Raw genomic sequence first — 27658 nt, forward strand, 5'->3', positions numbered from 1 at the left:
TGCTCAAGTCGGAATTCCTTATGTTGTTCTGTTCAGCAAATATTTACAAACCTGGACACAAACATGTCATACTGACAAGAGATCTCATTTCCTACTCAATTTGGGATGTTTATTTTTAGTCTGGGAACCTGAAGTACCAGGGTTTCTCAGTAGTATTAATTACCACTGCTCTGTTTTTCCAGTGTAGGGGCTCCTGTAAAGAAAGACTGGCATAAAACACAAGAAGCCTGGGAAGCAGTGGTCTATCCATCAAACCGATGAAAGCATTAATAAATCAGCCTGTGTTATAATGTACATGYATATAAAAAAAAATATGTGAAAATATTAATGTGATCTTTTCTTTTCAAATGACAATTTGCTTTCTCTAGGCAACAGCAGTAGTGCTCCTGTTTTATATGGAGCCTGGGGGCCATATTCTAGGCTGAACACGAACAAAGTGCAGTTGAGGATTACAAGCAGCTTTAGCACAGATCTCCACCAAACCGTCTCCTATACCTGTTATATTCCTTGCCATTTATCTTTTCCAAAGGCCTTTAAGAACTTCTGTGGGAAGTTTATAAAGAAAAACAGGAATTTTGATAAGTCTTCTTATCTCATCACTTGAAACAGTCACTAAAGTAGATCCACAAGAAAAGACGCACATAACCAGGAAAAGGACAAAAGAAAGAAATTTCTTGCAGGAATTGTGCTGTGCTGTTCTTTCAGACTTTCTTGATAAACTGTTGTTACCTTCTTTAAGCAATAACAATATCAGTTTGACATGTTTTGTTGCTATTATACATACAGCAAGAAATCTTCAGTTTATTTGCCTAAAAGGTGTTACATTTCAGCACAGAAATTACAGAAGAGGACACAGCGAAACTCCATTTAACTAATAGTTTTGCAATATATACTGGTGTTTATAGGTACTGGCAGAATGTGAAACTCAGGCAGAGTTTCAGAATTAAGTTCTTATGTGGCCCAAGCCCTGTTCATTCCAAACATGCTCATCACCTCCTGACACAAGCATGTGATGGGATGGGCTCTGCACCCAAAGGGATCTCTGCTGGTGCAGCTTGTTCTTTATTTTGTATTAAATCAGTGCCTAATTTATAAAATGAAGCAACTTTAAAAATAGAGAGGTTCAAGTAATCACCTAAAGCTGTGCTTTCACAGACAGCTGAAATCTCCTAAAGGCCTCCTTGCTGCTGAAGGAGAAAGTCTCATTTCCTTTACCCTTGGTCCTGCCTCCCCTACACTCCCCARTCTGACACTTTAATCACTCCTCCCTTAGCTAGTGTTTTGCTRCATCTCTCAAATTGTCTCTGATGCTCAATAAAATCTTCTGCGAGCTGATTAAACACATTAACCCAGTAGAAAACTGATTTTTTTCTCCCCCCTGGGTTTGTTTGCTCTCAGATTACTGTGTTAAATCAGGTCATGGAAGGGAATGAGAGGAGTGGAAGGAATACACAGCTAGGAATGTGGCACGAGGAGCGAAGGGAAGACTGTAAGTGATGAACTATTAAATGGCTTATCACATCATGTGAAAAGTCCTTTGGGTTGGGGAATATTCTAATTCACTGTCTAGCATGTGTATGGCCACTAAAGTAATTACACATTACTAAATGCTCTTGTGTGGGTTCTATATGGCTCCTTTCAAGTGCTTCTAGGAAGGCATATCTGTGTGTGTTTCTGGAGGTTTCTTTTTGTGTATTACCTAGCAAGTCTATCAGGATTTTTGAGTTTGAAAATCCCCTTCAATCATGATTATCCAGAAGGATTGCGCAATTCCAATATTGTCTAAGTGCCCTTTCATCCCAATCCATGGGATGACTACCAGGGATACTTGTCTTACCATAAGCAATGATGAACTAAATGAGTTATATGGCAGCCAGCTCAATCTACAATTGTATCACAGACATCTGGCAAACTTGCATGCTTTGTTTTGTATGTAGCATTTATAGACTAAAAAAAAAAATAGTGCTGACAGACATGAGAAAAAATTGGAAACAGTCCTACTGACTGGCATGGTGAGTCTTTCGACACAAACAAGGTTATTTTTAGCAAATCAAATGGAAAGGCTCAGCGTTTTAGGCAAGTTCTTCACACTATTCTCAAGTTGCCATTCCTCACAGCTGCCAGTCACATGTCACACCCTTACATGCACAGGCATACTGTGATGTGGGTAAAAAAGCATGAATGGCTGAAAAGTACTAAAAAGGCCAGCACATTTGCTGTCAATTGGAAAATGTTGCTAGCTTTACAGTCCATTGTTCATTCATATCATGCTGAGGTTTTCATGAATTTTTTAAACCCAGCACTGGGAAATGTGCCTACATGGATTTACCATTCATGTATCAGTAGATTCAATCCCAAAGCAAGCAAGCAAGAATGAAGGTACATTAAGAAAAAAAGTCTCTCAATACTCATCTCTGTGTACTTTTACTAGCACTCTGCTGCTAGGCATCCTACCAAACAAAACAGATTTTTGGTCCGAACCACTGTGGTTGACATTCTGTAAATAATATAGTCCCGGTAATAAAAATATAATAATAATAAATTCTGTGACATTGCTTGATTCTTTAGTACAAAACAAAATAGAAGAAGAAATTTCAAGCTGTGTAAACAATAAAAGCCAACACCACTATCACAACCCTTTCATCAGACATTATTACTTCCCCAGGAGGGTTGGCTGAGTGGAAAGCTCATCTGGACCTCACCTCCTCTAAATATAAAACCTAGTAGCATTGCTTAAACTCTGGATGACAGCAGGACTAAGTTGAGCTGTTGGACTTTGCAAAAATGTATGCTCTCTATGAAAGTCTTCCAGAGACACATACCTGGACAGGGCACATAAAAGAGCCTGTGGCAGCTTCTCTCACCACAGCTGAACTCACCAGAATTCATCTGACTACAACTTGTTTCAATCTAGCGTCACTGATACTATGATCCAAATCATGCAAATGGTCAGCTACCTCAGCCATCTGAGATGCCTATCTACCAATGTTCTGAAAAGTCCTACAGGTGGTCACCTCACTTTTATACCTCTTTGTCTTGATAGGACAGCTTCCCCTTTTGTGTATTTATTGCATTTATGTCACAAACAGGAAGTAACAACTTACAGGAACTGTTATTGTTGGCTAAAATTCACTCACAAGCTTTCTAAAAGCAATACACTCACAACAGTTGTTTTTGCTCATCTGCAGCAAACATCTCAAGTACTATTATGGTAATCCCAGGCACCAAAGAAATAAATATCAAGTAAATAAAGCCCCTTCACAAATTGTGTTCTGCTCCTGTTTACCAAGYAAGTAAATATATGATTTAACAAAATAAAATGTCTCATTGCCTTCAAGTGAAATCATTTTGTAAAATCTGGGGCCAAATCTGCCTACTAGGATGGAAGTAGGCAATGGGGCAGGATGAGTCATATGCTGACAGCACTTAGCACCAATGTTACAGCTTATCTGTATGTGTAAGAGAAAAACACAATCCCTATACACTCTGAACTGAGTATTTGCAACATATGCCTGACATAGCATACAAACAAGCGTGATACTTTCTGTGCTAAAAGCTGGGATCCTCATCCTCACTCTGAGGATCTAAATCTGCTACGTAGCTGTACTATGGAATATGATAGGTAGAAAGCTGCATTCTTTTGAAACTAAAACACCAGCTTCTGGTGTTTCTTGAGTGAAGCTATAGGGAAAAATAATAGTATTGCTCTACACTGTTAATTTGGACTGCATGCCTATCAACTATATAGATCATTTACAATTATCAGTTACTTAATTGATTTGTTAACTACTACTCTGACTAATTTAATCCCAAGCTTCTTCAAAATAGGGCCTACTAAACTCTAGTAATTCTGTCCTGGTGGTATTCAGTAAGAGGTGTAAACAGTCAAGAAAATTGGACAGCATACCTTAGTACCTAGTTTTAGCTGGTGTGCATCAAGATCACACGAATCTGAGCTGTCAGAAGTTTGGGTGCTGTGAAAGATGAGCATTGTTTTGTTTTATTTCCAAATTTGGTGACTACAAAGAGTTTTTTTCTGAATTCATAGCAAGCATTAGCAAGTGTTCCCTGTAGTAACCCTAGCCGTTGTACAGATGTAAATATGTTTTCCAAATCTGTCTTTCAGATTTATGTTTTAGTTTTATAGACCTACAGTTAACCCACAAAAAAGCAGACATCCTCATTTTAGAGAGGCTGGTCATTGGAGGAGATCTAATCTATCCAGATGGCACCTCCCGCTTATAGCTAGAGCTCCTTTAGTTCTGCTTCACATACCTTCCTCCTTCCCTCTTAAACCCTCTCAAAAGACATCATCCTCTTTGTCCCCACTGAACCTTCTGTTAGTTTTCTGATGATGCATTAAGATAGTATTTCTCTTTATTTTCTTGCATTTCAACATCAGCTGTGAAACTCAACTGTTGATTTCGATATTTTATGTACCTAAACTTAGATGACAGGGATCTAACCCATTAATGTTTCCCTAAAAAGAATTCCACAAAAGTTTTATTCTCAGAGGAATGATCTTAGGGCTCACAGTCATTCATAATACATAAATGCCCATCTCTCGCAAATCACCTGCACAACTGGTCCTGCTGTCTCTCACAGTCAATACTGGCACAGGAGAAGCTGATCACTTTTATGAAAAGTGTATTGCTTGGTCAGTGTGCAGACTCTTACACTGCTATCAGTTACCCTGAAATTATCTCCTTTAGCTAAATGGAATCAGTCTAGTACCTTCTCTGGTTAATGAAATTACATATAAGCAAAAATAAAACAATATACCTTATACTATGGCTAGACTGTTCTGCAAAATGTCAGGCTGAAAAAGAGCACATTGATTTAAGCGATGCAATAGACCAAGTTCTGTACCAGTGCAGTTTCATCTCTCCTCAAGAGCCCTCAGAACTCCACTATGTGAAATGAATATAGCATTCCTTTGAAGCATAGTATCAGTTTGAGCAGATACAGAGCTCTATTCCCAACTAGCAGGTTATTAAGGTTTGCATARTAAGATTTTCATGTGGCCATCTTACAGGAGTGCAAATATTTAGAGTCTAATTTTAGTAACACTTATAGCATGTATTCCAGCACTCTTTAGGGGTACAGAGGAAGATACAACAAATTGTGGCATGTCTTAATAGTTCTAACTTACCTAGAATCCCTGTCTAACACATCTGAATTCAGGCCCTCAGAGTTCACCTTAGCTTGCTGTTTCACCATTTCCTCGTGTTCCTTCAGGCACAGATAATACTAAGAAACACCATACATGTAGTTTACTGCTTTACTGAAAGCTATTATCAAATTTATTATTACTATAACCCTACAGAATATTATACTTTGTCACAGTAAGATTAACTGAGGCAGTAAAAAAGGCCTAGAAAAGATGTTCCTTACCTTCACGTTAGGAACACAGTAGTCCAAGAGAGCATCACAGAAATGGTGTCCTACTGACTCTAAGTCTTTTGTATTGAAATGAGTGCTTCGTCTCTGGCCTGCAGCATCAATAGGGGCAAGTCAGAAAATGCCAGTCGTATTGTTGACTGCCAGCTGTGTTACGTTCAGGATGGCGTTTGACTGCAAACTCACATATATTTCATTGAAGGATGCTAGACAGCACCCACACACCAAGGCTCTACATTCTCTTCCAGACAACTGACTCTGACACAACTATTTTCACCCACTGCTTTTAACTTGCCATCCACTGATGTTATCTGTATTTTTATAATATATATGTAACAACAGTAGCAGTGGCCTGAAAGGTCCCTAGGCAAGTGCCCTAATTTTGGTGTTTTTCCCTACTCTTATCTTTGATCATCATTCATTTCTACCCAATAAGACAGAACACCAAGGGGATGGAGGCTCAAACTACTATTTTCCTGAAAAAACAAAAAATATAGGGATTGTTTGATGACTCCTACCAAACAGCTATGGGAAAACTGGCTCACCCAACTTAGAACCACAGATAGAGGCTTCCAAAGTGTAGCTGTTGCTGATGCCCATCTTCCACATTACAACTCGTCCTGTGCCTTCTTTGCTCTTTTGTACTCTGAAACGGCAGTCTGGGAATGAGAACTTAAGAGAAGTACAGCATTAGCCTTTGAAGTAAAATGAAGATGCAATACTGTCATTTTAATGCTGCCAAGTTTTCTGCATCTTTCTATCAGGTAAACAAATGCAATTTTTCATGCTGCCTTACTTCAGTATTGCACTATATTCTTCATAGCAATCATTGTCATTCTTGGTATAACAGAGATGCATGTGAAATGACAATTCTTTGATTAGAAGTTTATTTTACTTTAACAAGGACTTAGGAGACTTCTCAAATATTTTTTTAGGTGTCTATATTTACTGTTTCTAAATGAGCCTATATAGACAAATGACCAGCTGACTTATCACAAATCCTGATTTATACTAACACATATATTTAATAAAACTCTTAATAGCTCTTCTCACAAATTAATAGGTTAACAGTTTGATAATGTAACCTAACTGGAGCTCACAATCACCACATGATGCTTGAGTATAATAGGATTAGCTGTAAGTATGCCAGTAAGTTAGTGGGATTTTTTTTTTTTTAATGCTGAACCTTTGCAACTTTTCTGGTTTAAAGTAACTTCTTCAAGTCAGATTTTGCTGGAAAATAGCACAGTTTAAATGTAGTCATTTTTTACTGAAAAGTTATTTCTTTTCCAATTGAAATATCTTACACTTACAGGGTGAATTTGATATAATTTTCAACAGTAAGATTTCAAAACTATTCAACCTAAAGAAATACCTTAACTTTTCCCTTAGTTTCTTATTTGTTTAGTTGTTTGTTTTTATTTTTACAATACRTTATAAAGCTACATCTAACATAAATACGTAATATTTAATGTTAGTCTTTCACATTTTAAAAGCAAAATGCACAGTTTTTCTTTCATATTTCCAATTTTTTTCATTCTTAAAAAAAATCTTAAAAAACACTAACCTTTTATCCTAGTTCAGCATGATATATTTTGGGCTGCTGGAATCTTCAAAGGAAATGATATTTCATATTCCTACAATCTGCATTTTTAATCAACCAAATGTTATTTTACTGGACAAAGTGTGTTTTTCCAGTGCATATGACACCTTTATAAAAAATCTGAGATTCACGGTGGACATTTGAAACTTTAGATGAAGTTTCTAGCCAGAATTTTGCTTACCTTATCTGGGCAGATCTTGCTCAGTAAGAGTGGAAAGACACGAGGATGCAAATTCRGTGCTTTTGATTGCTGCTTTCTTTCACAACCATATACAAAGACATTCTTTTTTCTGTTGTGACCATGGAGATCACAATACAAAAGAATGTCACGTTCCTCCATCACTCTGTAATACAAGACAACATAGAATATTTTACTAAAAGTGTGTTTTTTTTTTCTTTCACTTCAGATATATTAGTCTGGGCTAAAATGCTGCAGAATAAACACTGAAGCTCAAGTTTAACATGAAGAGCAAAACAAAAAAAAAACAACAATGAGCTTCATGTTCTGAGCTTTAAGTCAAGTCTTTGGTATGCTAATCAGAGAGAGATGGTTCAATTTCATGTAGGATGTCACAGTACAGTATTAAGATATAAGAGTGTATACATCTGCAGTCTTTGTCTACTTGATCATAAGTTTTCATTGGTTAGTTATCTTCACGAATTTCAGAAGCTGGGCACCACCTTTCAAAACAACAAGTCCCCAATTTTCATTTTTTTCTGCATATTATTTCTTTGATCTCCTTCTGTCTAGTAGGTGCATACAGTGTATTGCTTCCACTCTCCTCTTCCCTCTTCGTAACCCCAATCCAGTTACATACATCCAAATCCGTAGATGTATACTAGAGTACATTGTAGGGCTGAAATCATAGAATGGTAAGGTTGGAAGGGACCTCTGGAGATCATCTAGTCCAGYCCTCAGGGCAGCCCATACAGGGACTGAACCCGCGACCTTGGCGTTAGCAGCACCATGCTCTAACCAACTGAGCTAAACCTGCCCCCCGATACCCTATTCCTGTCTGCAGCTCTTTTGCTCTGTACCTATGCTGAATCATACATGCTTTACGAGACTGAAGCACAAACAAGCAACTCAGAACGATAGGAAGGAATATTCTTCCCCTTATTCAGGGCAGACATTAGTTTTTACTATGTGTCAACATCCTGCAAGGTATTGTCATTTAACTAGCTTTCTGAAGAAAATTTTCAGGTAGATATGGATAGATTTAGCTGCCCACACCTCCAACACCCAGTTCCTGTTGATGCAGAGTTTTATGGGGAGGATGTATCAGAGCAAGTCATCTTGGGGCTTTCCTCTGGGYGGGAGTTGGAAATTCTTGGTGGAATTAAAAAGGAAGCAATAATAAACACATCTGTCTTAGCTGACAGTAGCGGAACACGAGTCTGAAGATCTGTAGCATTTCAGCACAAATAATTAACATTAATTACAGTGTACTTGGAAGCGCAGGCTCTCTTCATATAATATCTAGAGAGAGGGATTCTCATAGAAAAGGGGAGGCACAATGCTCATCTCCTTTATGCTACCCACATGCCAAAATACTTATTTGAAGGAACACAGATCTTATTTAAAATAAACTGTAACCAGCACTTCATGAAAAACATTAAATCTACTAATTCTGACACTGGCTTCTCACACAATAGTTTATTGGGTGAGAAGGTTTTGTTTAATACCAGAAGGTTTAGTTTAATAACCACAGTATTAATATCTATGTGATAGAGGTCTGCATCAGAAATCAAACATATTCGTAGAAAAACATAAAGCAAACTTGACTATCTTTTCTGTCAAATGGACAGTTGGCATCTATTCTGAACCTAAGTGCATTCTGGAATATGGCTGTATGCCAGAAAAGAAGAAAACGAGAGAGAAATTAGAACTTTAATTAGTAGATCTAGGCAGTGAGGAGAAATATACTGAAAATGTTCTGAAGAAACCTCCTTACTTCATAGTTACAACTTTTAACCAGGAAAGAGAACATATATTACAGGAAAATGTGCACAATGCTATAGCAAAAAAAAACCCCACCACTCTGAAATGCAACATAATGTAAACAAAACAGTCAGAAATGCTTGGGCACAGAGCAAATAATATCAAAACATTACAGAACAAAAAGAAGTCACATTAACATGGAGACACTGAAAACAAATCATTTATTTTAAAGGGAAAGCAAATGAGGTTACCTTTTGATCATGTTTCGGGTATACCAGATGGAAGGATAAAATTCCTTCAGGTTAGATTTGTACTTGCGGTTCAAGTCCTGACCTGCTAAAGAGCAACGCTGATTTCCCACAATCACACCATCTGGATTCAGCATTGGCACCACTTTGAAGACAAAGTTGTCCCGGAGCACTTGAGCATTGCCTGAATTGCCAAGAATGTAATCCAGAAAGCCTTTCATTATCCAGGAACTGTTAGTTTCCCCTGGGTGCACCCTTGCAGTTAATATCACAGCCTTTCTCTTTGTGTCCTTGTCACCTTCATGGGGACTGGTGATCGTTAAAACATATACTATGTTTCTTGCCAATGAATGGCATAAGATGTGGATCTTGCAGAATTTGGACTTCACTGGATCTTTAGAGATGGCTACTAGGTACTCCTGTAGGTTGGAGTAGGTGTAAGGATAGCAGTGGGCAAAATAGCAGGTGTCTCTGTTGTGAGGGAATTGGAATGTCCAGGTGAGTGAGAAATACTGCTGTCCACCTCGGCCCGCATTGTTTCTGTAATACTTAATTTCGTTCCCTGTTCTCCGCCAGCCAACGTTGTGTTTCTTGGCATCAGCTTCCGAGTACAAGAGAGGGCGCATCCCACGTTTATACAGGCTGTTAGGCTTGGTGAAGTTGACAATGGTGAAACGATATGGCATCCCTGCTTGAGTGTTGCTTACTTGGAAATAGTACCACTGCGTGTATTTACTTGTGTAGAGGTCAGTGCGCAGGGTCAGCTGATACTCAAACTCATTACTGGCAGGCAGGAAAAAGAAACAGTTGTGATGGTGATTAGCACTGTAGTATGACGCAGCATCACATAATGCAAACTGTCATGAAAAAGCACTCAGCAGTGAATAAGGTACAAATCTAGCACATTTACACCATCAAATACAGTCTAGGCCATGGCCAGAGAAGGATACCTAACTGGATGGAGTCTGTCAATAATGGAACTGCTGTCTTCCTTAGGACTTTTAATAATAATTCAGTTACAGAGTTCTCCACTCTATGCTTTAAAAGGAATGTCTTAAAAAATGGTTTGTGATTTTGCATAGGTGATTATCACTTACAGAAACCATTCAGCTCTGTGCAATGGCTATTAGATCATTTCATACAAAGATTATTTGAAACTATTTTCAAAACTCATTCAACTAGTGTAATGGTTGAAAACACATCAGAACATCATGCTTACAAGCTGATAGCAGGCCACTGATAATAACAACTCTGATAATAACTTTGTCTTAATAAAAGAAGAAAAGACTAGAAACTTACACTTTGACCACCTTCTGCAAATTCCCACTCTCAAATCGTGCTTCAAAGATCAATGTGTTGTCCCCGTTCTGATGGAGGATCTGCTTTGAAGGGCAGAGACCTCTCACTCGAGAATACACAAATCCAGAGTCTTTGCTGGCTAGTGGGAAAAACAGCACAGATGCCTTTTATTGCAGTCTGAGTCATTTTAGGGAGTACTTCCATCCTTCTAGAACTTCCTTCTAGAAATGGACAACTGCATGCAGTTGAGCTTCAAGGCATATCTTGGGCAAATGCAAAAGAAATTATACGAAGATTTTGCTGTCTATTCCTACTTAACTTTATGGATTCAGGGCAACCTAAGATCTGACTCTGTCTTGGATGTGCCTGTGTATCACTGTATGAGCTAAGGGCAATTCACATTCTGTATTCAGGCAAGACAGCTAAATTAGGTGGAAAGATGCGAGGTTCTAGCTCCCTCAGGTCTTCTCATCAATCAGGTGGGCAACTTCTCAACTCAGAAATTACATGTAGCTAAGAATTGTTGCCATCAGTTTATTTTTAAAACTCTATATTCAAGTCTTCCTATCTGAGGAAAAAAAATGACTCCCAGACATAGCAGCCATCACTTCACTTTGTAAGTGATGTTTCCTTATCACATTTAGCATATAGTTTGAGCTCTTATCTGCTTCTGTTACCTTGTTCATCATTCCTCGGATGAGGCTCATAGAGACACAACTGAAGATGCAGCTCTTCTGCCAAAAGCTATGAGCCCAGAGACCTTGCTGCAGAATTCAGTGTACTCATGCTTGTGACTCTGGCTTGATCTAGACTGTGCATGAGCTACACTCTGATACTTTGGTAAGGGCCTGCTCAGGCAGAAGCAGGACAGGTGAAAACTGCAAGTATTCCATGCTATAACTGTGTACTGTGAGAACACCAGTTTCATGCTGCTAACAACGGACTGGCTTGTCTAATCTTACAGAGGTAGCAGAATTTCTCTCCTACCAAACTTTTCCACTGGCATAAGGGAGGCTGTATACTGGTAGCAGGACATCGAYTGTTAAACTGTTGTATTCTGAGCTCCTGTGTTCTGTTTTCTCTCTACCTCCTCAGTACCAGACGCAGCTGATAAGATACTGCTGCCTTACCACACTATCAAATAAGGGGGACTGATCTTGTACCATACGACATGGCTAAAGCTGTGCAGCCTCCATTCAGATCAGAACTGTCTGCCCTTGCTTAAGGTGATGGGTGACTGTGATGGGAGTCTGTCTTATTCTCTGCTGAACCACAGTAGTTTTAGAAAAGTGCTGGCTACACCATTCAGGAAAATTACATGAAGCCAAAATTCCCATAAGCCATTTCTTTATCCTTGAATCACTGTTGCCACACTCAAAAGGTGCCATATTCAGTGTATTGTTCTTGGTGACTTAAGTTATTACAGACCCGTACAGTTTTTCATTAGACAAGAGTGTCCGCTCTCCTGGCTAGGAAACCCACTTGGATGATTACTTTCTGTTCAGCTGAAATTCCATTCACAGTTTCTCCCTYCTTTACTTCCTGCCTTATGCTCTTCCTTGACATGAAGGAAGAAAAGTGTTTCAGTAGTAAATCTAATAAAATTGTTTGTGGAAATATCTGTATCACTCACATGCTACAGAATGAAACACATAAAAATCTGAGATCTCTATCATGGTATTTTGATTTTTCTGCACTGGAATCACTGCTAGATTGTATTTTTCCCTTCCAAATTAGGTATCAGAAAGGCTGTAAGAGCTCAGCAGGAGGTAGTCACACAGTAGCTCCCAGCTTCTGCTGAGTTCAAATTCAGCTGGAATCAGGAGATGAGAGCTTCCGTCTCCCTGAGGATGCAATGGCTCCTTGTTACATGTTAGTCAGTCTACAGTACTCATGCCATAATTCTGCATAAGTGCAGATCTCTGTCCTACCCTATAGAGCTTTCCTGTAAGGACAATTTTAGAATTTTTTAGATTAAATTTATTGGCTATATATCTTAGATGGCAAAGCTACCAGCCTGGAGATTTCCATCCCAGGAACAGAAAGGGGAACTCCTCCTCCTTCCACCTGTGCCTGTTCCTAACTGGCCACAGTGGGTGAGAAGCCTGGCAGCTCAGTTAGCACAAGGCAAGCAGAGAAGTGATTGTTGCCATCCATGTGCTTAGGTACCCAGTTTTCATAGCCATAGCAACAAAAGCAAGCACTGATTTCCTGCTGATGCTGAATGTTTGCTAATCAGAAATCTGCTCACTGCCAGTAGGAACATTATTCCTCAGGTGCAGGAGAGAGAACTGGCCCCTCTTACTGGCAGATGTTTTCTCTTTTTCAGTTGGGAAGTTTCATTATTATGGTCTGAGAACTATGGTACCAAAATACACCCTTTGCTAGAGAGAAATATGGACAAAGATAAGAACTATTTCCAGTTGCTTTTATGTGAAGTTCAAGTCAGTAATAAAGTATATGGAAAGTTACACATTTAAAGAATAGCAACTAGGGTTGGACTAGATGATCTCCAGAGGTCCCTTCCAACCTTACCATTCTGTGATTCTAACAGACAGCAACAGAGATCACTGTCCTAGTTTTCAAAAGAGCCAGGAAACTGGGTTTCAGTTATCCCTTCCAAACAAATAAATTAGCAAGCCAGCTGCAGAGGACAGAGATTCTTTTCCAGTCACTGAGCAGCTATCATTTTATTGGCCAGGTGTAGCACTTAATTTAAAGGGAGGAAGTGAAGGGTAATACACTCATACTGCAGAAGCAGGGAACTTCTAAATAAACATGGTATCAAAGAATACTAGTGTTTTTCAGAATATTGCATACCTTTACCGGTTGTGTTAATGACCTCAAGAAGGAGGTCAGCTCCCCTTCATTTTTGCACATCTGAAAATTTTGTTGCCAYATCCAGTTAGCCTAGAATTGTAAAACTGTATCATCCCTTCTTATCTGGGAACAAGTAGTCCAGGACCAAAATCAACAACTGGCTAAGTTCCAAGTTCATTCAAGGCAATTGCATCAACTTAGAAAACACAAGAAAGAATAAAGAAGTCTCATAATCAACTGGTGGAATAAGGCAACTATCCCCCCTCAGTTCTGTCCAATTAGTCCTTCCCAGACCTAGGAGCCTGTAATTAAGCACCAATCCAATCTGGACATGTTTTATTTACAAGGCTTGAAAAAACTCTACAGAAAATGAGACAATAAAAATCTTCTCCCAAAATACACTTTAGTTTTGATCCTGCAGTTACGCAGTTCTTACCTTTTCACTTTCTCCTTTGGATGGATGTTACGTTATCTTTCTGCACTCATATTTTTGCAATAAACTTGATCAGAATAGTTTATCTGCTATTGACCGAGAACAATGGCTTGAACTGAACTTCTGAAATAATTAATAGTAYGAGCAGAATGTATAGATGAAAGTACAGCTGTATAACTGAATTCCTTCCCTAACTATAAGGAAAGGATTTATTCCCAAGTCCTGTTGATTTCAATACGCTTTGAATTAGGCTCACAAAGGAGCTACATACAAGTGATAGCAACATTTCTCAGGGTGCTCCCACCTTCTTCTGTCAGATAAATCACAGTGCCCTCGTTACTGGGTTGGTATGATGGCTTCATCTCCAAACCGGTTGGAGTGTACAACGGCTCAGGCCTAGGGGGTGTCCAATCTGAAAAAGAAGAGATATACAAAAGGAGTACAAGCAGGGAGATTTTATTAGACTGCTTGTAAAGCGAAGGAGATACCAAAAACTTAGCATTTCATCCTATTTACTCCAACGCTAGATGAAGGACTAGGGAGGCTCCTTTCTGTTGCAACTAGTTTGGATAGTGTCTTCAAAAYAGCATAACCCACGTGACTTGCAGGCTTAGTCAGTTCAGTACTTCATATAGAATATAAGAGAAAGCATATGTTCAAAGTTCTAGTACCCATCTAGGGTCTTTTTGACACCAGAGCTGGGGAAAGATTCATATGACAATTTAGTAAATATTTTCTTTGTATGCCTGCAAATACTAACGGACAGACTTGAGATGGGATTCGTGGATTTCAACAATGATATATTGTCTGCCACTATGTTCTGGGACTGACAATTTATGTGAAAGATGAATTCATAAAACAATTAACAACATAACTGGAGGATTTCAGATTTCTGTGTAATCAGTTGAATGTTGCTAAAATCATGTTCATATGTAAAAATAAAGATTCTTAAATTCAGCAGTAATAAATACTTCAGTATATTAGAGAAGTTCTAACAGAGACATGACACACTTAACCAATTTTCACTTAACAGATTGGTGCCAATAACTCACAGCCAAGCATTTCAGCAGAGATCTCTATATTTCTTCTCCACCCTCAGCAATAGCACATAATAGCATTATCAAAAAAGGGACCAAATTTCCTTTATATTATTCTSTTCAAATCAAAAAGGAAAAAAGCAGCACTGTTCTATAAGGCTTCCAAACCATGAATTTTCATTTTGCATAATTCAAAGATGCATCAGCAAATTTGCTTGTTGATTTAAGGGCAAAGTCATAATTTTACAGTGCTGATTAGTGGCATTAAAGGACCTTTAAAGTGATTAAAGACATTTTAAACAGTGATTTATCTTCAGTAAGACTCATGTACCTACTAAGTTTCTAGATTCAGCTGCAGTTTGTGGGGATTCAGACTGCACTGATCTATGTAAGGGCTGCACGTGCTCTAGCTCCATAGCTTGATGAAGCTTGAGGAGCAAGGGAACAGTTGCAATTCTTAGCCAGTCTACTTACTGGGARTACCTATCTGAAGTTTTTCAGAGTTATATGTACACACATTCACATCACGATCTTTCCTGGCTATTTTAATGAACTGTGAATGAGCCACGATCATCAGTGAAATATTATCTTTGGGTACCTCAACTGGTACCCTTAAGAAAGGAAAAAAACAAGGCAGGTCATGCCTTTCAGGTTTTCCATTTCCCAATCTGCAAGTATTCTTTTTCACGTGATTCAAGTGTATGTCCAGATAAAAAAAATAAGTAGAGAGAAACTGTTGCATTTTAAGGGGAAGCTGATAATACTACAGAACAAAACACATTATGATAGAAGTTCTGATATACTGTATGGCCATGTATTTAGCACAAATACCAGCCATGACTGAACAAATCCAAACAGAATATGAAAAAAAAGTGAAAAATAAGGCGAAAAACACAAGCATTACTTTTTTAGTGAGTCTATTAATCTCTGCTTCCCAATGCACACTTTTTAGCTTTTATTAAAAACTGAACATCTTATCTCTTGGAGTTTCTGTGAAATTCCCTTTCTGTATTACTCATGGCAGTCCTATTCCATTCCACTCAAGATACTAGGATTTATTTTCAAAGATAACAAAAGAAGGACATAAATCTTCAGTTCCACCTCTTGTGCACCTCTGATTTCTACAGATCACTTCCAAATCACAACAGGTTTTATTTATAAAGCACAGAGACCGCTCTAGTCTTCAGTCTCTCCTAATAGGTATTGCAGTTTTTTATATAGACTGCACGAAAGCAATTACTAGCTTACATTTCTAAGTAACCATATAGCTCTGTGATACAGTATTGCCATAGCTACTAACAGGCCATTTAAGCTTCATACTGAATTTGCAAGGCCTCAAGACTGAGACTTGTCAGGCTTGCTCTGTGCGAACTTTCTTTATTTGCCTGTAGCTTTGTTTCACTTAGTTTAGCTGTGATAGCAGCTTCTCTAATTGGCCGGGAATCTATGGCTAACTTGTTTTACGTTCGTTTACCTTTTGTGTGGTACAACCATAGTTTTATATAGATAGCAGTAACAAGCAGTTATTCTATGTAGAATGAGATATGTACAATTCTAACACAAATGATATAGTGTAGAGAAATACAGGCCTGCTATGACAGCAGAGGCCTTGAGCAGTGGAGACAGAGGGCATGGTAGAGAAGCACAGGCAAAGGATGATAAGAGACGGGGCACAGATGTGGCACTAGTGACCCCATGGTTTTAAACMACTCACCTATGGTCAACTTAAAGAAATGTAGACCTGGAGTTGGACAACATTGGTTGAACAAAACAAAGACAACAAGAAAATAGCATTTAACATGTGAAGGGCACCATATATAGCAAATTCAGATGTAAATTGGAGCTGCAGACTGATGAAGAAAGAGAAGGTATAAAAGCATTACCAAACATATAAAAATGACTTTGAGAGGACCATAAAGTGAGGAAGAAGAAACCATCGTATGAATATCATGCTCCTCCTGGCAAAGGGCTCCASGTGCTGGCAACTCCTTCTGCCATTAGAATGCGACCACCAGCCTTAGGCCTCAGAGAAGCAGTGGAAGGATGAGCATAACATCAGGAAAAGGGTGCAAGTGAAGCAAGTGTATAACAACTTTAACTGTATTGTTATTCTTTTTCCTTCTGTAACAATTAGATCTGGACTTATAATGACTCTTAAGATTTCAATTAAACTAACAATAAATTCTTGGCTTTACTTTTACATTTAAAGTGTAGCTCCTATTTGCCATAAACAAGATCTCAAGCATTACACACAACTTACCAATGTGCTCAATTCTGTCCCTGATGACTTCACATTGGTGTGGCCAATGCACGAGGGAAAGCTGACCTGCAGATGATAAGCCCTGAAGATTTTGAGGTGCATGAAGATGGGGTACCATCCTTTCTGAGCCAGATGATAAGAGAATCTGTTTTGTTTTAGAAAACGATGGGCACAAACAGAATTTGTAAGAAAGTGAAAAAATGCTCCTATCAGTCTCTTTTACTCTTGAAGTAGGAGCAGAGTACAGAGATCACCTGCACGACATTAACATAATTATGCATGGCATAATAAAATTACATCCCACTGAAATGGAAATTCAGTGCTCCATCCTATAAATGGCACTGAATATAAAAGTAGCACTGAATAACCTGTTAACTAATTAAACCACAAAACACATCAAATATTTAACTGTAAGCAAGAAATAGTTTATTTGGGCTCCTGTAGAAAATGCTGGCACTTTTCAACATTATTACTGCTTTTATTACTAGTGTGTTATAGTAAGGCCTACAATCTCAATGCCTGAGCCAAAAATATGTACTGTGCAGTGTTATAATAAACACAGAACAAAGCTTATTCCTACAAAACTTATCACATAAGGAACAGCGCATAATTTTAGTCACACAAACTGTATGCAATAATGAGACAGTGCTGGCTAGCATGACAGGAGAGATAACAACCTGACTCTATCACGAGTTTTGTAAAGCATCAGAGATATCGGGAAGAGGTGGGAGGTCTCACTTGTCAGCAAGGAATTCCTCAAAGTTATGAGAAGCCACTTGAATGAAAACAAGACAGAGAAAAAGCTTTGAAAAGTAATAGTAAGTGGATAATTGGGACTAGTACTGTGCATGGACTATAACATTGCCCAGAGTTAATTAATTGTCATAGATACAGAAATATTTACCCAAAGCAKTCCATCTATCCTTAGCTACCATCTGCCCAGAGCAGACCAAAAGATAGGAATCTGGCTATTTTATTCATTTTGTACTTGCTTTGGGTCTGCATCAGGCACTAGTACCCATAAAACCTATCTTGACATTAAAATTTCTAATCAGTTTTAGATCTGATTTCTAGACCTATTTCCCTTCATAACAAACAAAAGACCATCTTAATACAAAAGCTTTTCACCTTAAGGATCTAGTTTCAAATGCAGATTATATCATACATAAAAAGGAATGAATTAAAAACAAAACTGCTGAACCCATTTGTAAACTCTAGCTGATATCTAATTCTAGTGGATACCTGGATACTGTAATATAACCTGGCCAGAACAATAATTGCTGATCAAGCACAGGCTGCAAGATARGACTGCTCATTTATGTTCCTATTAAGTTCATATATAAGTAATTACTTATATAGGTCAAGAACCATAAAGTTTTACTAGACTTGGCTCAGATTCTGTTTAGAGTTTGGCAGTTATGTGAACCTTAATATGTCTTTTCCTATTCATCCTTCTATCTCAAATGAGTTAACGAGATATTTACCCTAAAAAAAAATAAAGTACTAAAATAAAATTAACACTTCACAATAGGATAGCTTTCTCCTGTTTCTTTTCAGAGTGAAACAACAGCCTTTGTTTTGGTTTATGTTATAGCTCGAATAAAAATTAGGCTGAATCTATGTAGTTATTTACTCTCACATTACTCCTGGTTGCCCGTCTAAAGTTTTCTCTTGTCCTCTTTTGTTTTCCAGCATCTTATTTCCACTGCTTCTCTTGTATAGTACTAGTATTGATAGTATTGTGTGAAAAGCTAGAACAACGAACTAACATAACAACAAAATGTTTTCAGTTGCATTACTTAGCATTCTGATCAAATTCATCAAGTAAGTCTATTAATTTAAGTGCAGAACAGGCAATGGAAAACAGTAGCTACAACAGCCCTTTTGGCAGCAACCCAGATTTATGCTACAATTATCCTAAAACAACGACCAGAAATGAAAGGAGATGAACTTGATACTGGTGAATTGAGGCTTAACACACGGTGAAAATGGAAAAGGAATCACTCTGAAACCCAAAGTGCACATAGGCCACGAAAAATAATCAAGTGCCCTGGGTTAAATTTGAAGCATATGGGCATGGCAACACAGTGGAACAGCGCTCATTCTCTTCGCAGTGTTTAACATAGAACTTTACTTTCTGGGTATGCAATCTTTCCCTTTCATTAAACACTATGTTTAATTAAAAATCCACCTTCCTTCCTGAAATATGAACAAATGTTGCTAATATYAAATCTGTTTGACAGTTAGTGGCAAGTCTCCCAGCTTTATTAATTGCTTCTATTTAAATTTACTACATTTGCATATACATTGCTTCGAAAAATCTGCTAGTCCAATGGCAAATCAGGACTTGATTTTTACAGGGAAAGAACTGAGAACAGTTCATGAATAAAGCATTGATAAAAACCAATTTTASTTTGCTCAGGACTGTAAAACTGTACTGCTCTGAATAACATGCTTATTACTAATGATAATCTCTTAGGACAGGGCTTTGTGTGGTCCTACACACAGCAAGGTTCCAAAATTTAGTTTATGGACAAAGGATATTCTGTGAAGCATTTCAGGTGCCTGTAGAGATGGTTTGTTACCGGGGCTGTTTTTTTGACTTTCTCCCATTAAACTATTTTTAAAAGTTCAGAATAGGCTCAGTGTTAGAAATTCAGAGTATTTTTGTATTACTTTTTTTCCAAGAAAGCAGTTGATTTAATTGTCCGAAGATATTGCTTAGTATGGGGGAAGACAGCACAAGCAATCACGAACACTGGAGAACTATGCGCAGGATGTCTCCTTGAAGGTGGGGACAGTCTTCAAAAACAGTCTAAGGCCTTTTGTGCATGGCAAAYGTGAAGATACATTAGAAGTTGCAAAATGATTATGGCACAAGAGAAAAAAGGGAAGCCTTTGAAATCCACTGAAGGTAAGAACAAGAAGCAATTGCTGCTAATGACTTACAGTAGAACTGTTATATCCTGTGACTGCATCACTACATTTGTGCAATATGAACTGAAGTAGAACAAAGAATGTTGTATTATAGCAGTGTGGAGAAACCAGACTTCTTGTACGAATTTCTCACGCAACCAGCCTCTAAATAAAATTCATGTGTCTGAATCCTTCTTTTCCAGTTCATTATTTTGGCAGAAATTTGGTTTTGCTTGGTTTCACTGCTATATTTTCCTTCTTGTCTGCACGGGAGAGTAGGAGGGAAAGATGACTAAAGTGATCATTAACTCACTCAAATGAACAGAGATATTCAGGAGTACCTTCAATTAATTTTACGGGGCTAGACTGCAAAATGAAATTGTCCTTTTAAAATAAGGAGCTGAAATAAAGATTCATGGAGTTCTCCCATAAACCAGTATGAGTTATTACATCAGTGGGTTTATTCTGAGCACACAGATAAGGAAAATGAACCAAGGGAAACTTACTGAATTGTACTCCTTACCGACTAAGCGTGCTCTTTCGCTTACTCCTCTCCCAGTCTTCTGACTTAATCTTCAAAAATGCAAAAGTTGCTTTTCTGCAGACTAGGAAACATATTGCTCCTTCAAAATGTGCCGGGGGGGAGGGGACGACGACGACCCTCATCTCCCTGCAATCCACTCTCCCCCTCCCGCTCCGTAACTCCTTCCCACGGGCAGGAGAGGCTCTGTCCCGGCCCCCCCGCTGCCAACCGCCACAGCCAGGGGAGTGCCCGGCCCCGGCTGGCCCAGCTGCGCTCCTACTCCGATTTCTCAAGCAAAACCTGTGCGCAGGCCGTGTGAAGCGAAACCCTAGGGAAGCGAGACTGCGCCGAGAGCGACGCCGGCGGTGACAGTCGCATTAGCCGTCCCTCTGAGGAACCGCCGCCATCACACACGCAGCCCCCACCCCCTTCCGCGGGGCCGCCAAATGGCAGCTACTCTTGGCCCCTAGCGGGGCAAACGCCTGCCGCCGCCAGCGATGGCGCCTCTCTGAAGGGAGCCCCCCACCCCGAGGGCGCCTCCGCCCCACCGGGGCTGCTGCTGGGGACCTCAACGGGACAACGAGAACAGACAAAGACCAAAACCGACCCCAACCCCTTGGGCCTCCTCACCGCGCCCGCCCGCCCCCCACCACCAACGCCGCCGCCGGCGGGCGTCGGGCGTCCCGTCACCGCGGCAACCGGGCTCTCTTCTCGCGAGAGTTCGGCTGCCTCGGGGGAGCGGTGCGGCGCCTGCGCGCTGCGAGGCCCCGTTGCCGGCATACGGGGGCCATGATGTGTGCGGGTGGGGGAGCTGCGGCTTGGCCTTGCGGCCCTTTTAGGGCGCCTGTTGTTTCTGCGCTGCCTGCGGGAGGCAGAAATGTCCCTTCTGTTAAAGTGTAACGCTTAATCCTGTGACTTACACCGAGAATACAAGCAGTGTAAAGCATTGCAATGAAAGTAAACATAATGCTTGTGAATGCTTATGTACCACCAGGGCAACATCTCCTGTCTGGCCTCCTAATAGCCATGGTATCTGTAATCTGGCCCATGGAAGACGAGTCCATTCATGCTATACCTTCCTGTATTATTTTTGGTCATTTTCCAGTCTGTTTGCTGTATAATACCATACTTTATTTTTTTAGACTTCTRCCAGCGCTTTGATGGACCAAAGAAGTTCTGCTCAGTAGTCTGTTTTCTAGTAGGTTATTATGTTGTCCATCAAGTACCGCATCACTTCAATCTCATGACTAAAATAATTACACTCATCATTTTACAGCATTGCTTCTGCCTTAAATACATAGAAGTGGATGTAGAAGGTCCCCCTTGAGCCTTAGGTGTCATTGCTGAAGCCACAACAGGCTTACAAATATGATGGCTGACATAAAGATCGTAGTGTGAATGTCTCTCCCTCAGTGTCCTGCATAAAACAAGGCTGCTGCTTAATTTTCTAACTTCCTTGCAATAGTTCTTCTTTTAATGCTGGGATGGCTAACTCCAAAATGAGCTAGCTTCCAGAGCAAAGTTTCTGCGCAAGACCCAGGAAAGTGCCCCATGAATAGAAATGTATTCAGATGTGGAGCCTGGGTAGAGGCCCTCTGGGCCCAGGGAGCAGGAGAGTGAAACTGTTTGCTGACCAGTGACAAATGTGTTTCAGAGCCTTGCAGCTCAGTGTGGCTGCTACCAGCCCCATCATCTCATTGACCATCCTGGCAGCAGTGCCAGCAGCTTGCCATCCCTGGCTGAGAGGACCAGAGCATGAAGGCAGAGAGTGAAGCAGTGTACACCTTGGACATTGGTCTTCAAGGATGATGAAGGCCCAAAAGGAGAAGAAATTTAGACTGAAGTATAGGAATAACTATGTTGTTGGAGGCTGCAATGCAGGAAGAGTATTCCCKGCATCTGACGTAGGTCACTCAAAGAAGGTAGGTTCTCCCAAAAAACGATCCACAGTGCCAGATTTTGGATTTGCTTGAATTTGTCGTTTGGGGGATCTGCTCTTTCTCCAGCAGTTAGAGAGGAGACCTTTGGAGAGTTCCTTGGCTGAACTAGGGGTCCAACGTGGTTGCATGTCCATCCCCAAAGGCTTCTGTGAATTACCAGCAGCAGTGGCTGCCCGGAGCCCTCCACCTTGCCCAGAGCAAGTCACAAGGATGACATCCAGTCACAAAAAGGACTGTGTGCAGTAAGCATGCTCTTTTACCTGAGCAGGGGAGACAATATTTGGACCTGTCTCTTACAGTAATGATTTGGTACTGTATAGCTAGGTCCTGTATAATGATGGAGCAGCTGTTAGCTCCAAAAGCAGTCTCCAGGACTGAACACTCATGGGATCTTTGCTGTCAGTTGCCACAAGAGAAATGCTGTGTCCTCTGCATCAGCAGTATGTGTCATGGTTGTTTCAATTTGTATATGAAATGGGACTCACTGCTGTTTAACACATAGGAAAGATTTTTTTCCCCTATAAATCATGTTCCACATATGGTTTTACAACCCCCTCTAGAGACAGACTGTGTACCTTCAGTTCTGGAAAGGAATACATGTTTTTTTCTCTAGTGAAGCTAGCTGGTCCTGAGATGTGTATGCAGTGCCAAACATCTGTCCCGTGTCATTAAAATAYTTGAAAAAGGTAAGTCTCCCAGAAGAGCATTTTCAATTGTAATGTTTTTCTGATTATGATGAGTGAAAATTGAGCATTTAACGTAGAACCCAATTTAGACGACTACTGTGTGCCCCAAGAAAGGCTTTATAACATGGGCAAATAATTGGAAAGCTCCTGAAACAGACCATAGAGATGATTCTGTTTTGTAGGCAGAAAAATAGTATTAACTGATTGATATCATAATATTTTCTTAATAGTTTACTTGTTTTCCTAAAATGCCAAATGAATGATCAGGAAATTTACTTCCCTTGTATAAACAGCCATCTCTGAGACCTAATCACAAACTAAAACAAATAAAAACAAACAGAATGAGCTGTACATTTTATGTCAATTATTCACATTTATTTCACTATCACTACTGTGCTTAAAAACCATTATCTCTGTCAGAACTGTGTTGTGTTAGGTGCTATATATTGCTAGGAGTCTATTGTTGCTTTGGAGAGGTCAACAGGGAAGGCAAGAAAGAAAGGGATAAGAAATAGAAGTGACTTTCCCCAGGGGACTAGAGTGGCAGAACTGAGAATAGAAAATGCATTATCTGTCCTACACTTGTCAGCACTGTCCTGACCTGTGACCACTAGTCAGCTACTGGGCCTTACAGGAGCTCAAAAGTGAGCTGCTGGGCTGACAGTGGGAAGTTCACAATCTGATTTTTAGTTTGGGATCTCCAGAAACCTTTGGGTACCTCTGGTGAGATGTTACATATTAATTTTTTTTTTCTTTGAGAAAATGTTTGTATTGGTAGCAGCTTAATTTAAAATGTTTTCTATTAGCTTTATATTAGGGAACATTGCTTTGTCTCTGTGTCAAATTGTTCCTGAATTATCCAAGGAGGCCAGGATTTCAGAATGAGTATGTAAAGTGTGTTTGATATTAGGGCAATTGTTCTTCRCAGTAGTTCCTTGTTTTTAAAATGTCCATGATATTCTTCTTTAATAGTTTCATCTGCATTTACAGAACGGAGTTTTAGGTGYTATTTTGAGATCCTTGTGTAGATTTTAAGAAAAATATTTTTAATATATTTTTGTTTGTGTTACTTTTTCTACAGTGACACAGTTCTCCCACAGAGTTCTGCGTTTTCTACTTTTTCCCTAAGAAATATTTATCTCCAGAGAAACAGCTAGGAGAACAGAGAAAAATGGACTAATTGTTAGTTTCAGCTGTTTATGTCAACATGTAAAACAGAATGACCACAAGATGGTAGTAGTCTGTAAAGAAGGGCGAGGAGATGGTCTGAGCTTTGCTTAATGATCTATGGAGTCAGATACTTGCTGCAAGCATCATGCTGTAGAGTGGAGCACTTGCGATGTTCCAGCAGAGTTATTTGAGATCTACTTTCTGTTCTGTGTTAATTTGAGGTATTTCACTTGGAGTTAATCTTGTGTGAGGTAGAGCCATGGGCGGTAACATTCACATCATCGTCTCTACGCTGGCTCATTGATCACTTGGGTTGTAGTGCCTCACAGCCTGCCAGTATGTGCCCTTGCCCTGAATGTCAATCCTGTAGCGTAAATTGCTGAAAGGAATATCTGGAGTCCGAGGGCTAATATATTTCAAATTATCAACTTAAGCTAACATGCTGGGTAGTTTGTTGAGATGTTCGAGCCTTGTTGGACAGTGTAATCGGTCTGCCTTTCAAACTCTCAGAACAGCATCCAGATTGGCACAGGCATTGGTTGCAAAGTGCTCATCTCCTATATGCTGATTCTGCCAGCTCAGATTGGTTCAGAGCAAGGAATGAGTTAACTTTATACTGTCAGGCCTTATGGGACATCAGACATCACCCAGCCTCCTGGGGCTGGCACGAAGTTYGAAGTTCGTGTCAATACATCAAGGCAGCAAGAACTCCATCATGTGCTCTGTCTGATTTGACAGAAATGCAGTCATATGCCCACACGTGATCAAGATTAAAATTGTGCTGCTGAGTGATCTGGCAGTGCACAGACCCATACTAATGAACATGAAACCACAGTTTCAGGCAAAAAATGCACGTTAACTTCTGCTGCCCCTGTTATGAGAGGGAAGACGGCAAGAGGGAGCCTATGACAGATAACTGAGACAGGCAATTGTGGAGGTCCCTCTGGTCTGGATTACAGTTGTCAGAAAACATTCTTGCACTCATTAGTATACAAAATTGTTCTGTAAACTATTTCAATGTGAATTCTGGGAGAATTATGTCTTTATGGGAATGATAGGAAGGTATCTGAGGTTTAGTAGCGTTAATTTCCTTCTACAGCATATCTACTCTGCATCATACTTGAGTTTTTTTTTTTGTGTAAATAGATCTTAAAATAAAGGCAGCGTTAAAGTTACAACATTCTAAACATAATTTAGCTCTACAATGAAGATAAGCCCTGGGTGCCAAAATCTTGCTGTATTTCTAACCAGAAGTGCTAGTTGTGCTGTGAATAGCAACAGCTTCATTTAGTCATTTCATGCTGAGACACTTTGCAGCACACAGTGTAAGCCTTTTAAAGCAAAAAAGAGTCAGTACTAGTATGTACTTATATTCATTGTCATATGCTTAATAAAAACCGTAACCTATAGTCTAAACTTATTTCCCATGTGGAGCCCACCTTTACTCTTGTGCACATCTTTCTGTTCAGTGCTAGTGTTTCACATAGTCATTGCTCAGTAAGACTCTCTACCTGGAGGAAAAGGAGGAGTGAAAAAATGTCAGTTAAAGTTGCACAAGATGAAATCATGATTTTTATTGGGCCCACTTTACCCAGTGCTGCAAATCTGCACACATATCTTAAATTTCTGTTGATTTAAATGGGACTATTCTTAGCAGGTAGAGTAAAATTTTCCATCAAACATAGAACAGGGGAGGATATAAAGTAAATCATGTCCTAAATTGACCTAATTCTCTTCATTATTATTTTCCTTTGGTTGGAATATAGCTTACAGGGTGATAAAATGAMAAACTGAAGTAGCTGTGGAGTTTATATATCTGATGCAATTGATATGTTTTTCTAATTCTATGTGATTTAATTTCCACATATTTTCCTTTTATCCTATAGCTCTCAAAGGTCCACCCTACATTTAACAGGTAAAACTGTTTAAGAATATATATTCCATCTCTTTTTAGATAATTAAAAATAATATATTCTCCAAATACTTTTACAACTGTCTCACTCATAGGATTTAGCAAATCTATGAATTTTACAGGTATTTAAGAAGCTCTTTCACAAGTAAGCTCTTTTAAATCCAGTCATTTCCTCTTCTTTGTTCTCTCTTGTTCTTTCCAGATATTTTCTTCTCTTGGCCTGTTTCCTGAAAGTCTCCTCTTTAGCTGCCAGTACAGATATTTGTGTCCATGCTTGGGCTTCTCTTCTTCCTTTTCCCAGCTCCAACTTTAATAACCCTCCTGGGCTTTATTTGAAAACTTCAGCTGCAAAGGAAATAAACCCTTGCGTATCTCTGATGTTACTGTTTGGATTAAAAAGCCGGGTGACCTTGTTTTAAAGGCTGAACAAAAAACTCTTGAACATACATGGAGATAGGTACTCAACACATACCTGAAGTTAAATCTGAGGTACAGAAAAAGCAAACACATTTTTTACGTTTTTTTCTGCCTTCATTAACAATGTTAATTGTCTGAATATTTAAGTTCCTTCCTGTGTTTACTCAGTTAAAAAAAGGAATTCTGTAGAATTTATCATTAGAGTGAGTGTATTTCTTTCACATTTTCCCCCCTATGCTCTGGGTTTTGTACAAAAAGGAAATAATTCACTAGCATATTTGGGGAATATTTCTAATATTGTTCTTTGTTACCTCATTCTGTTGTAAAGTCTTGGGTGAAGGTCTTGAGACATTTTGAAACAACCTGATATCACCCAAAAGGAAACCGAAATGTCATGGTATGAACCTGGCCTTGAAAAGTCAGAAAGTTTGCAAACAGCAATACGTGCCCTGTTCTGAGGCAACCCAATTTAAATCCAAGTGCTTGCCAAAATCATGCTACTATGTTCCAGGATAACCCTGGAGGAGATGGGCGATGGTGTGAACTCTATGTGAAATGGTAGGGAAAGAAAAAAATCAGAGAAAATGAATGGCAACCATGCACAGATCTTACTGCTTCTGCATGTATTCTCTAGGGATARGGAGTATCTTTTTATCATATGGTTGTACAGTGTTCAGCATAATGAAATTTTGAACCCTGCTAAGGGTTTTGGTATGTTTTTGGAATGCCAGTCAAAAGTACACTGTTTAACTATTGGTCATTGTAGTGGTTTGAGAATTTGGTTTGTTCCAACAAGGTTTATTTTTGTCTGTATTCCCTGAGTACTTTTCTGTGTGGTTATCACTGTCATTATTGTGCTAGAATTGGTCCTCACTGAATTCTGGATTACCTTATTTTTGGATTCTTACTTTGATGCTCACATATAGCAACATGCAAGGGTCTACATCTGAGTTAGACACTTTAGATATTCTTGTTAGTCTGCAGAGATTTAGTCAATATAACTGGATATGGGTCTAGGGTATGATCCATTTAACYGTGAAGCAGATGTCTGC

The 27658-nt window shown here is 39.3% G+C and overlaps 1 protein-coding gene across 1 annotated transcript in view; it reads right to left on the bottom strand.

Annotated features, from left to right (window-relative positions):
• The window catches only part of AGBL3 (AGBL carboxypeptidase 3), a 29513-nt gene extending 8735 nt beyond the window's left edge, over positions 1–20778 (bottom strand). Inside the window, exons 1-11 of the mRNA XM_085321354.1 lie at positions 20482–20778; positions 17043–17187; positions 14050–14157; positions 10493–10631; positions 9197–9976; positions 7185–7347; positions 5946–6072; positions 5395–5492; positions 5153–5250; positions 3908–3974; positions 3138–3203 (exon numbers count right to left, since the gene is read on the bottom strand). Of these exons, the coding sequence (XP_085177480.1) occupies positions 3138–3203; positions 3908–3974; positions 5153–5250; positions 5395–5492; positions 5946–6072; positions 7185–7347; positions 9197–9976; positions 10493–10631; positions 14050–14157; positions 17043–17160 (1764 nt within the window). The 5' untranslated portion in view covers positions 17161–17187; positions 20482–20778. The remainder of the gene's footprint in view (positions 1–3137; positions 3204–3907; positions 3975–5152; positions 5251–5394; positions 5493–5945; positions 6073–7184; positions 7348–9196; positions 9977–10492; positions 10632–14049; positions 14158–17042; positions 17188–20481) is intronic.
• Positions 20779–27658: the final 6880 nt, after the last annotated feature.

This window comes from Rhea americana, unplaced genomic scaffold (assembly GCF_003343005.1).
Source record: "Rhea americana isolate MKP2758 unplaced genomic scaffold, rheAme1 scaffold_69, whole genome shotgun sequence".
In the NCBI taxonomy this organism is placed as follows: Eukaryota; Metazoa; Chordata; class Aves; order Rheiformes; family Rheidae; genus Rhea; species Rhea americana.